This window comes from Parambassis ranga, chromosome 16, assembly GCF_900634625.1.
Source record: "Parambassis ranga chromosome 16, fParRan2.1, whole genome shotgun sequence".
NCBI classification, from domain to species: domain Eukaryota; kingdom Metazoa; phylum Chordata; class Actinopteri; family Ambassidae; genus Parambassis; species Parambassis ranga.
In genome coordinates this window covers 4,117,146-4,129,270 of record NC_041036.1, presented here as the reverse complement: position 1 = coordinate 4,129,270, position 12,125 = coordinate 4,117,146, and the positions used below count along the sequence as shown (strand labels likewise).

Genomic DNA, 12,125 nt, shown 5'->3' with positions numbered 1-12,125 from the left:
CAAAGACAACAAGAAGGAAAACAAAACACACTTAACCCTCAGTATTCTCTCATCAGCACTCACCAAACTCGACACGTTAACACTCACTGTGCCTTAATAACTCTAGGAAAGATGAGAGTTTTTCCTACACTTGTATATAAACTTTAAGCAGGAGGAAGACTTTTTCAGTGTGCCTTGAGCCACATTCACTTCACATGTAGGCCTCTATACTGAAAGTGCTTTGGAAAAACACTTAAAGCAGGAAACTTGTGACAAGAGGGTGCAATACTCGTCTGTGAGATCTGTGAATTTTTATTCTTAACCTCAACTAGAGCGTTGACAGGTAGGGAGGATGCTTGCCGTAAATCCTTGACTCTTTTCTAAGCCAAGCATGACTGTGAATAAAATTATGCAAAGTGAAAATCCGAACACAAAGGTGGGCAAAACATCTCCTGCTGTCACTCTGCTTAACTGTAGCTTTTTATCTCTATAAACCTCATTAAAAAGACACATTTTCAGTGGTTGAATTTTATGTTTTTAGAATGTAAATTGTGCCATAAAACTCATTTTATTTGTGTTTCTTTTTTAATAAGAATCAATTCATTAACAGAAATGAGAGTGTTGAGTGACAGCTCACAGATTATAATACTGATAAACACCTCTGTATGCCACACTTCCTTAAAAAAAACTCATTCTTCATGTCTTTTCCTTGGTTTACATGCAGCATATCAGCAGACACTACAGACCCTTATCTTGAAAGTTGTGTGTAAAGTAAAAATGTGGATGATCCTGAAGCCATTTTGTAGACAGCTGCACTGTAGCTGGCAGGTGTAATTAATATAAAAGCCTGGAGGCATCAGAGGTCTTATGATCACATGTTTGTTGGTTTTAATTCGCTCAGTAGCACAGTAAGATAGTTGACATGATACTCAACTCATTATTAGTTCAACATACGGTGTAAAAAAAAAGAAGAAAGAATTAGAAATGCGTAATATGTGATGGATGTTGTGGGAACAAATGTCTTTTTGTTTTGATGATTTTTTTTCCACTTGTTTCTTTCTCTGTAATATCTTCGTTCTCTGAACTTTATTGATGGTTCTGCTAACCTTTAGTGTACAGAATAAAGTTTTACTCACTAATGCAGTACATGTGCTTTTTGAAACTGGCAGCAGACTGTATTTTAGTGCATGTAAAACAGAAGCATTCACAAACATAACTGAAACTTGGGAAGTAGTCCCAGCTGTTTCCCTGTGCAGAAAACATGCCCTGACTTGACCACGTGTCACTTAAACAGCTGCTGTTTGGCTTCCCTGTTTAACCTCTTGCTGCAGGATTCACCTTTTGACACTTGACAAAAGCTCACAGCCTGTGAGCTTGGAGCAATTTAGGCCCTGTTCACACTGGAGAAAGTCAATCCAGCTAGAGTAGGATTGCATCCAGATAGCCTTTAAACTGGATACGTTCAGACCTATTTTCAAATCTGGCTATGCTCAATCCGGCTTACCCCGGCTTGTTATCTTGATACGGCTCGAATCCCGCTCTAGCCGGATTGATTTCCCCAGTGTGAATGGGGCCTTAAAAGGGTTAATATACATGATTTCACACAATGTATTGATCCAGACTGGGAGCACATAAAACTAGATGATGCTATACCTGAGGCATCAACTGATGCACAATGGACATAATTTAGGAAAATCAAAATCTATATATTTGATGATCGAGCATGCACTGTGATCAGGGCCGTAGCCAGGGTTTTATAAACAGTGAGGGGTCATGGTGATGGTCAGGAGTCAGGATTGTGTGTACTACAACATTGTACGTTGACCATATTTAGGACTTTGGAGGGTTCTAATATTATTAATAATTTTAGTCAAATAAACACGTAACTGACCCAGCGTGAACAGCACTGAACCTCTGCAAGTCCCTCTCCTCCTTCCAGGCTTTTACAATGTGACTCACCACAGGAATTGGAGCAGCTCACACTCATTTAACATTCATTTACTGTGTGGCATCCAAACCAGCTTCCATTCACTAAAACTGATAACTACACATATATCCTATTATTCAGTCATCCAGCTCACGGAGTGCATTATATGTATGTGTTTGCACTAAAATGGTGATGTTTCACCTGGCAGCCATCTTTAGTTCTGACTGGTGTGTAGTTATTACTTCTGCCCATGTGTCTGTGGTGCCACCTGAGGCTGGAACTGCACATTTTCTGTGTTCATATGGTGTGAATTACGGGTAACTAGGACATATTTAACACGTGTGACTTAAACACGCCTTTCCACCTCCTGCGGATGGCCGGGCAGGTTTCTTACAGCTCCTCCTGCGCCCTGTCCATCCTGCTTGGAGAAAATTTGGTGACTGTGCATCTTTTTTTAGTGTAATTCTGGGCGTCACCACTCAGTCAGAGCGGGTTGCCTCGTCTCAGGGTGATCCAGACCAGTTCTGGACTCACTTATTTACTTTCCACCTATTGCAAGTAAAACATGTCTCATTATTGTTAATGGAGAATGGCGAAAGGAGAAAGTGCTCCAGGTGTGACTGCTGTTAGTCAGCCAGGTAACAGTTCATGAGAGTAACAAGTGAAGTACACCTAGAATCAAATGCAAGAAGCTCTTGTGCTGCATGATTCTGTGATTTTATTGTTTTGAAGTGTTTGTTAAGAGCTGTCAGTCAGGGGGCCCAAGACAGCAACAGCTTCGATCTCAACCAGTCCACCCTAAAAAAAGAGAAAGCAGAGAGAGCCTGAGCACTGCAAGGAGAACAGATTTCATATCATAACAGAAGCTGTTTGTCATGTACTCACTCTGGGAAGAGCAGCAACCTGATAGGCAGCTCTGGCTGGGAAGTTGGTGCTAAAAACTACAGAAAACAGCTCAGTTACTGCTCCAATGTGTGAAGGTATGCCATTCTTTTTCTTTAAATAACATGTGGAGGCTATGCTAACAGAATCGAGGGGTTTCCCAAGACTCATCTACACAGCATCAGCTAATTCCTGTTGTTTGACATTTACTATAGATTAAGCTTAATCCCCTGGCAGCACAGCTCAGGTTTCACTCTGACAAGTGACTCAGCAAACCTTCAGCAGTCCCTGTATGTGCCGCCGTTCTGATAAAGACAAAGCAGCGTCCATTTATTCACAGTTAATGGGTAATTAAATAAAAACAGAGGATAAAACATCTCTCTTGTAAGCCCTGGGTAAAATGTATTAATAATGGTGACCCACTCTGCAAGCAGTATGTCCCCCTGATCACTGCAGGTTGTCAGGGTTGTGCTGACACCTGGTGGATACTTTAGTATTGCACCAAATGAATGAGGAGGATTTGCCTGTGCAGAGCCAATGATGCTCTATCATCAACAGGAATAAGTGAATTACAGACACTTACACTGCTTGTAAACATCATTGACGTTGTTGAAGTCGTTCATGTCGGCTAGGAGCACGGTGGTTTTGACAACTGTAGGAAGCAGTAACAAAACGCACCGTTTATTCTGTCATAGACGACACAGTGAGCTTAATTTATCTGATGGAAGTTACCATTCTCATAACCACATCCTGCAGCTTTAAGGATTTCACCCATGTTCACAAGAGCCTGAAGAAACAAAAAAGACAGTGTCAGCATACATGGATTTACAGTGTTTCATTCTGCAGCATGAAAATGAGGCTAAACACACTGCAGGTGATGTAAGATGTTCCACTCAACGCCTTACAAAGAGTCTACATGTGTGCTTGTTATCACTATTAATGATTAGTTTTGAAATCATCTTCCAATTAGCTACTGATATCTTGGTGGGTTAACAGTGTAGCGTATGATGGCAGTGCATTTTGGAGTGCCACCTGTCTGGTTTGAGCCTGGACACCACCGTCCACCAGCTGTCCACTGGCAGGATCCATCCCCAGCTGTCCTGATATGTACATGGTCCGGTCCACCACAACTGCTTGGCTGTGAGAAACAAAGACAAAATAAATATGCTGATTGTGGAAACTTGTTGTCTTTTCTGCTGTCTTTCATGGACATTTTGATAGCTGAGTTCTAAGGTTTCTTTACAAGCGTTCATGTAGTTTCTGTGGCAAAATTTAAGTGACTGAATTAAAGATTCACTGCTGTATTTTTAGTCGTAGTGCTTAAAATCTAATCACATCTGTCCTCACAAAGGGTGTGAACATGCAGATATCTTTGTTTATTGTTGATGTAAAATACAGCACAGCCTACAAGTCACACAAATACTGCAAACACAGAAGTGCAGATCTTAATAGTTCAACCTTTGCATGGTTTGAGTGCAAAATCCAAAAACATGCACTTTGCCACCCCCTCCCCTACCCACGCACACACTGTAACCCTACCATATGACCACATTAAAAGGGGAATCACTGTTTTTAACAGGGCTAAACGTTGTGTGTGTTAATTCTGACTGCGTCAGCTTGGTTCCAGCAGCTTTAACTTTCATTTCAGGCAGATTACCAGTTTTTTTCTCACCTGTATGGGCCGATAGCAGCAGGAGCTTTAGTTGTGCTGATAATCCTTCTGATTACTGCAGCCATTTTACTTAGAATCTGTCGGACAAGTGAATGAAACAAGTTTCACCACACGGAGCTGAAAGGGAAAGAAAAGCGAGCCCTGGATGACAGGGGCACATCAGAGCTGATTTTACCGTAAATCATGGTTTGGATGCGCAAACAATATTTCCGTGTTTTATTTTTAACATCGCCTTAATACTATTACGTGTAAACACTAATAATGTATATTCAAAATTGCAATTAAATGTTGGAATAACGCACATGGTCTAGCTAAAATGTGTATTAGTAACGCTTTTGTGTTTTTGTTTCGCATTTACTCCACAAATCCCATAAGCACCTCATACCCGGAAGCAAACAGGAAACAGCATGAGGAAAACTCACATGGTAGCTAACGCTAGGAGGAAAAGACGTCTATAAATGGTGCAAAACTTCTGACCGTTTTCACAGAGGGGAATCTTAAGGTAACCTGCTTCGTAACTCTTGTGTAGATAATGTGTAGACATGTTTCATGTGTTTATGGTCGTTCTACTAACACACCAACTTTTTTCCCAGTAACGTTGCTAGCAAGCTAACGCTAGCAGATAGTCTGCTGTGACAGCTTTTAGCATTCAGTGCCAGTTGACGTGTTAAACACAACTTTCTTACAGAAGATGTCTACGGCTAAGGCCAGAATGCGGGAGAAGAAGATGAGAAATCAGCCTGCCAGTGTGCAGTTTGTACCTTCTCCTCTGAATGTAGGGAGCAGCACACAGAACGGAGGAAGAGACACCCCGGACACTGGTGCGCTGCCTTTAGTGTTCAAGTTCTTATATCTGCTTGCTTTGTTTATGTGGTGCTTCCTCTGCCTAGTCTGGTTTTGGCGTTTGCTTGTCCTTAAACTGACAAAACTTATTTTGTCAAAGGTCGGCCTTCAGATGTACAACACTCCACACCAACACAGAAGAAACCTCCACACCGTGGTGGGTGGGTCCGTGGACATCCTAAAGATGGAGGAGGATATGCAAAGGAGATGCCCAAGTACATCACTGGTAAAGACACTGTGTCTTTGTTTTGAATGACATATACACAGATGGATGATGATGTTTAACAATCTCTCCTACTTTGTACCTAATCAGCTGGTGCTTTTGCAAGGGCCAGGGCTGCAGAGGTGAGCGCCATGTTGAAAGCCGTCTCCAAGACAACAGGCAGCAACCATGTTTTCGGAGCCCTACCTAAACACATGAGGAGACGGGCCATGAGCCACAACACCAAGCGGCTCCCTCGCAGGCTGAGAGACGTAGCCAACAGAATGGTAAAGCTCAGGTGATGGTTTACATCCACCTCTGTGTTTCCTATAACAAAACGTTGCTTTATTTTACCAGCGGGAGAAGAGCCTCCAGGCCGGCTCCAAGAAGAAGAAGGAACTGCCAAAGAGCAAGAGCCGCAAGGCCCGGCGCCGGCATGGAAACCTGCTGCTGGAATTCAATCGCCGTCAACGGAAGAACATTTGGCTAGAGACGCATATTTGGCATGCTAAGCGCTTTCACATGGTTAAAAAGTGGGGATACTGCCTCGGGGACAGACCCACATACAAGTGCTACCGACCCTGCTACAGAGCAATGAGCAGCCACTGCCTCCTACAGGTTACTACATGGAACAAGAGGGTGTTTTCTTTATGAGTCGATTTTACTGCCTGTAAATGAAGCTGTCTGTTTATGCTTCTCAGGATCTTTCTTATTACTGCTGCATAGAGCTACAGGGACAGGAAGACAGGCTACTGGCTGCACTGTCACAGCTGACCAGCAAGGAAGCAGGTAATATGTAACTTTATGCTGTTGAACCTGTTCACTGTTTAGTGGATGATTGTTATAAACTTTGTTTTGTGTTTTCAGGTCCCACATTTGCAGCAGCACTGTGCCTGTCAGGGTGCAGACAGGGCAGTGTTACAGTGTTCCGAGCAGGGCAGTATCCCTCACAGCCCCTGGGCCCTGTCACCTTCCTCTGGAGACCCCGCACACAAGGCTCAAGTCACAGGCAGCTGTGGATCTGGGCTCATCCCACTATTAAGCAGGTATGTTTATGTTTAGAGGCTTTAAATTTGGGTAGAGACAACCTCAGCAACATTCTGTTTCCTCCTTGCAGGACTTGCTTCCTGAATTACAAACTGTGTGCCAGTGTTGTGAGGCTGTACTGCCTCCAGCTGTACCAGTGGTGACACCAGTGGAGGCTAATCCCACAGCAGAACCAGAGTCAGAGCCTGAAAACACCCCTGAAGCAAAGCCTGTACCTGGAACCAAGAAAAAGCGGAGCAGTAAGGATGCCAGCGGACCGCCTGCAAAGAAGATCCTTGGAGACGGAACACGATCCCCCACCACTCCGGTTACCTGGAAGTCCAGCCTAACTGGAATCATCATAAAGTTAGCCCTAATTTATTCTGACACAGACTTACTTTTACTGCAAATACTTGTTTTACTAACACTCATTTGTTAATGTGTTGCAGCGATCTTACAATGGAGATCGTGCGCTATCGTCTGATTGGACCTCAGTCCCACTCTGTGCTGGCAGAAACCTTGGAGGCTGCTACAGACTGTGATGTAAGGATTATGGTGCTATCAGCCTGAGCAGCCTGTGGAATAAATTTGCATTTAACACTGAATAATAACAGAATGTATTGGTTTTATTTTTTAAGGAAGTAAATAAATCGCAGACTTCTCCTCTCTGGTGGCCTCAGCACTGCAGAGATGAGAGCAACATGAATCTGCATCAACAACAAGCTGATGTCTTTCGCATACTGAAAGGTTTATTGTTATTTTCTTCTGTGTTTTCTCATTCATTATTTTTCCAGCTGGTTGGGTGTGTCTGCTTTATGATTTTCTCTCTGTTCATGACTCTGTAATTGATCCAGACATCTATTCAACTGGAGAGCTCCCTTCAGGCGCTGTGCTAGGTCTGACTGTAGATGACCCGCGGCTGACTTTACCAACAAAGAAGGTTAAAGCTTTGCCCTCTGTAAAGCAGGCACAAGGTAAAATCTGACCCACCAGAAAGACACTGGAGGAGGGTGGGTGGGGGTGGGTTAGTTTAAAGTGCTCACACATCACACAATGATGCTTTTCTCATGTGGAAAACCGAGCATTAAGAGAGATGCATACAGTAGCTAAGCACAGCATCAGTCTGTTGTTTGTGGTCCTGAGGTTGTTACAGTGAGTACACATCTGGTTCTGTGCTCTGGGGGGCCTCTGCCTGGCCATGCAGATGTTCCAGGTTCGAATCCTGGCAGGACCCTGTACTCCAAACACACCCTCAGAGACTGGCAACAGCTGATTGGCAACAAAGTTTAGTTTTTTTTAACGATCATGAGGATCAGTCTTAAATGCTTAAGAATACTATGAGCTCAATATAATATGCATTGGTGTTGCACATGCATGTTAAAATACTTTTCAGTAGTGATGCATAAACACACTTTCTGGATAATCTCTGCATTAGACTCCACACAAGAATCAGTTTTACTATCCCCTCCACCATCTGCCCTTTCAACACAGTGGGGACAAGGTCTTACATCTATTTATTTGAATAACAAATTTCAGAGCAGTTTATCTTTAAGTGTGTGACAATGAGACTGTAATGTCATATGTTTATGAATAATTGTAAATGGGTGTCAGAGGCATTAGGGGGTGCTAAAGGATTTGGCACCTATGGCAGTGCCAAAGGCTGCCACAGAGATGCTACAGTCTTCACCATAGGGCTGTTTGGAGTTTATCCAGACATGCTTGGTTGAAGTGCAATCTGCTATCGGCAGCCATAAGGTTCAGATTGATTTGCAGTCATTTGGTGGTGCTGGTCAAAATGGAACATGTAATATATATAGATGTGTGTGTGTGTGTGTGTTTCTTCCAGAGGCGGACGAGGAGAAGATGAGGGAGCTGATGTTACGAGGAGTATCAGAACACTGCTGTCAGAGTTTCCTGTGGGAACAGTCTGTCCGTGACAATGTCACCGATAACAAGATATCTGAGCAGGTCATTGACTTACCTCCTTCGAATAATAATAGTGACTATCGTGCTAGTGTCTCATGTACTGTCTTCGTGCTGTCCTGTTTGTCTTTTCCTGCCCTTTGTGAAAACATGGCTGCAATGGTTACGTTAAAATGTTGGCTCTGAATTGTGTTTCTGTGTTTTTTTTTTTTTATTGTTCAGGAGTTGAACCGCTTGAGGAGTGAGATGCTTGTGCCGGGCTCCAGGCTGAGTCCCACTCCCCTGCAGGGCCGAGTCCCCATTCTGCTGGTTCATCAACCTGGCAAGCAGATGGGACATGAGATGAGCTCCTGGGGTGCTGGATGGGATCTGCTGCTCCCCAAAGGCTGGGGAATGGCCTTCTGGGTGCCGCTGGTACGTACTGTGGCACAGGGTTATTTCCCCAGAGTAGTACTAGAAGTCATAAATAGTTTAAATTTGCTAATCCAAAAAATGTCGTGGGGGACTATACAAATATTTTCATTTTTTTTCTGGGCAAGAAGGGTGAAAACATTTAATGTACCTTGAATTTTATAAGCAGGCCAGACGTCCTCCAAGCTCCCTTAAATCCTTATCTTTTCTGTGTTGTTTTTCTCTCCTCCAGGTTTACAGGGGAGTCCGCATTGGTGGGCTAAACATGAGCCTGAAACACTCTCAAAACAAAGCGACTCCCCACTTCCCCCATGATTATCCAGACTGCCCTGCGGGTGTTCGTTTTCAGGAGGAGCAAGAGGCCGAGCTCCTGGCCAAGTTCAAAAGGTCACTTGAAGACTTGAGAGGAAGAAGCTATGCTGTTTGTGATTATTGAGTGTGTTTTCAGTGGGGACACAGTGTGCTGCCAAGGCTTCAAAGCTTGTATCATATAATTTTATTCTGACAGATTTCAGCCTACAGTTAGAAAACACATTCTTTGCCTAGATGAGAAATGTCTTTTCTACTGATGGATATGTTTCTTCAATTTAGTTTAATTAAATGTTGGCTTAACATAAGTGTATTTATTTAAGTGTATTCACTTAAATAAACAAACACAAAATAAGGTGCTAGAGAGACATATTGGCTGAAAATGGATTTCTAAGTTCTCTTTCTGTAAATTTATCACAAAGGAAAAGATCATTTGCAGCTTTAATTAGCGGTGAGATTAGAGGTTTTGATGGAGAGAAGCACTCTCTCTTTCCCACCATGTGTATGAGCTGATAATGAAGTGATGTTTTACATAAATGATGTTTTACATAAATCGACGGGGTCGCCCCAGCAGTTTGACCCTCTGACCTCTTCCACAGGTATCCACCCGCCAAAAGGACCAATTACATTAAACATGGCTGTCTGGCTCCTTTCCGTTGCCCATGGCAACAGCTGGCAGAGGAGTGGGAGCTCATCGTGAAGGAAGGAGGAGAGGAGAGGAAAGGAGACGGCCAAACCACGACGCGAATGGAAGAGCGGCAAGATATGACTGTAACAAAGCCTCCAAGCTGCTTCACTGTGCTGAGGTAAAGGTTTGCTCTCGCTTGTGATTTATTATCCTCCCTAAAGTATTTTTTATGAAAATAAACATTCATCAGTATTGACCTAGAACACACACCCACTGCAGATTTTTCTCCATACCCTCCCCATACCGCACATCTTAATCTCACCTTTAATGCAGCAATTCTTGCAATCATCACTTATTACTTTGTTCTTTTTTTTTATGTTAAGAGAGACCTGCAAAGGTTCTGACAGGCTTGATGCATGCTGCTTCTCCAGTCCACCTCCCTTTTATCATAATGTCCCTGATGAGAATACCCAAAGTACATCCAGCCTTAGATTGCTGCAATACATCATTGAGATTAGTAGAGGGGAAGGAGCGGCATCTATCCTCATAAAACCATCACACAAGCCTTTGAGTAATGACCGACTTTATGAGGAAAAAATTGGATTGATATTCACCGTTCACTGGCAGCCTTTTTGTTTCCAACATTAGGAATTAAAAATGTTCTTCAGCTACATTTTCTGTCTCTCAAAGTGCATGGTGGGGCCAATGAGAGTGCAGCTTTTTCTTTCTAAGATCAATCACCTGTTTTCTAAATGGTTCTCTTTTTGTGTGCTGTAGGAACAGAAAGTCCTTGAGGCTGTTGTCTGTCTGGTGCAGACCAACAACTTCTAAAGGTCAGAGGGCGCGCCGTGTTGGTGAGGGGCTACCTCTCAGTCATTCAGCTGTAACGGCATTTCTCGCATCGCATGAGATGAGTCTAGCGTGGGTGCGTGTGTCGCTGCTGTCGAAGGGCAAACCAGAGCTCCATGCGATTCTCTGTGTGCCAACAGTGGAGGACCTGAAGCTGCTGAGCAAAGGGCAAGCAAGCAGCGGCCCCCTGGAGCCTCCGCACAGAGACCACTTTAAAAGCCGGATTAAACGTCAGAAGAAAAGCAAAGAAAGAAAGAAATCTGCCACGTCATCCTCTGTGTCTTCTGCTAAACCTGAGGACAAACAGCCAAACGTTGCCTCTGCTTCCAACCCAGACCCCAGCACTTCCAAAGACTCTTCCTCAGACCTCATCTTGGGGCTGTGGCCGGACCCTCTGCCGAGCGTCACCTCTCACTGCTCCCGGGTGACTCTCGGCTGGGTCACTCAGGGTGACTTCTCCCTGTCCGTGGGCTGTGGGGAGGCTGTCGGGTTTGTGAGCGTCGTCGGTCTCCTTAACACCCTCTTCAACCAGCCAGCGGAGCACAGGGGAAAAGTGCTGCTGCGCAACCCCACCTCACTGCACTACCGCTTTGCTAAGATCAACATCGAGGTGTGACTCAAACAAGCAGATCCAGACCCAAGACTTTTTTCCTGCAAAGCCCCGAATCTGCTTGGATGCTTTATTCGCTAAAGGGATCTCATGTAAAACGGTGCCTTAATGGCAGGCACAGGACATGACTACACGCCTTTTTATTTTAAAGCCTTTGTTTGAGGGGTGCTCCACAAAGTGAGGAGTGAACACTGTAAATGAAAGAAAGCCTTGGTTATAGTTAAAGATGCTAGATAGGAACTTTATTTCCTGAAGGATTTAATTTACAAGCTTCTACAGAGATACTGCTGCTGGGAGTTATTTATGTTCATGACATTGTTGGGTGTGGATTTCACCAATTGTACTGCATTTCATAGGTTTAATTAAACAGTGCATGAGTGCGGAACATTAGTGTTTCAGCAGGCTGCAGTTTAACTTTAGGCGCACACACACACACACACACACACAAAGGGGCCCGGCTCTAAGAGTAAAGGCATCGAACAACAGATGCTTTAACATTCGTTCTTTTTATAGCCACGCTGGCATGAACAGTGGTTTCCCACACATCCCATAATGTGTAGGTGGCAGATAAGAGTTTTGTTGCTTGGTAACACTAAAGTTCGGTAGCAGTGTGAAGTTTGCAGTCTGAGGTTTATCTGAGGAGAAGACGGGCGATCAGGCTGGTGCACTAGTGCTTTTTGAGGTGAGGGGTATTCTGGTGGATAGACATGGATTTCAGACTCATGTCAGCGCCGTGACTCCTTTTTAGCATTAGCTATTAAAACTGAAGCCTTTTAATTAAATTACATGAATTCACATTGACCTTTTCAAAGCTGCCTGGTCACCGCTGAGCTGCGTACCCCACCATTAGAGGGCAGTAGTGCA

The 12,125-nt window shown here is 43.8% G+C and overlaps 2 protein-coding genes across 3 annotated transcripts; one reads left to right on the top strand and one right to left on the bottom strand.

Moving 5' to 3' along the window:
* Positions 1 to 2,604: 2,604 nt before the first annotated feature.
* On the bottom strand, positions 2,605 to 4,608 carry LOC114448737 (2-iminobutanoate/2-iminopropanoate deaminase-like). The gene is made up of 6 exons (XM_028425877.1): positions 4,461 to 4,608; positions 3,821 to 3,926; positions 3,521 to 3,575; positions 3,372 to 3,440; positions 2,792 to 2,847; positions 2,605 to 2,704 (listed from the first exon to the last, which is right to left on the bottom strand). The coding sequence occupies exons 1-6, from the start codon at positions 4,523 to 4,525 to the stop codon at positions 2,645 to 2,647; spliced, it is 411 nt and encodes a 136-aa protein (XP_028281678.1). The 5' UTR covers positions 4,526 to 4,608; the 3' UTR covers positions 2,605 to 2,644.
* Positions 4,609 to 4,852: 244 nt separating this feature from the next.
* pop1 (POP1 homolog, ribonuclease P/MRP subunit) lies at positions 4,853 to 12,107 on the top strand. Of its 2 annotated transcripts, none has more exons than XM_028425763.1 (16): positions 4,853 to 4,962; positions 5,152 to 5,281; positions 5,404 to 5,529; positions 5,617 to 5,792; positions 5,863 to 6,123; positions 6,207 to 6,294; positions 6,373 to 6,551; positions 6,623 to 6,897; positions 6,981 to 7,074; positions 7,170 to 7,278; positions 7,386 to 7,505; positions 8,378 to 8,499; positions 8,677 to 8,868; positions 9,098 to 9,252; positions 9,774 to 9,980; positions 10,580 to 12,107. In XM_028425763.1, exons 2-16 carry the CDS (start codon positions 5,152 to 5,154, stop codon positions 11,265 to 11,267), a joined length of 2,922 nt encoding a protein of 973 aa, XP_028281564.1. In that variant the 5' UTR covers positions 4,853 to 4,962; the 3' UTR covers positions 11,268 to 12,107. The 2 variants fall into 2 exon arrangements, with proteins under 2 accessions (XP_028281564.1, XP_028281563.1); XM_028425762.1 differs by having other exon boundaries at positions 4,857 to 4,962; positions 5,149 to 5,281.
* Positions 12,108 to 12,125: the final 18 nt, after the last annotated feature.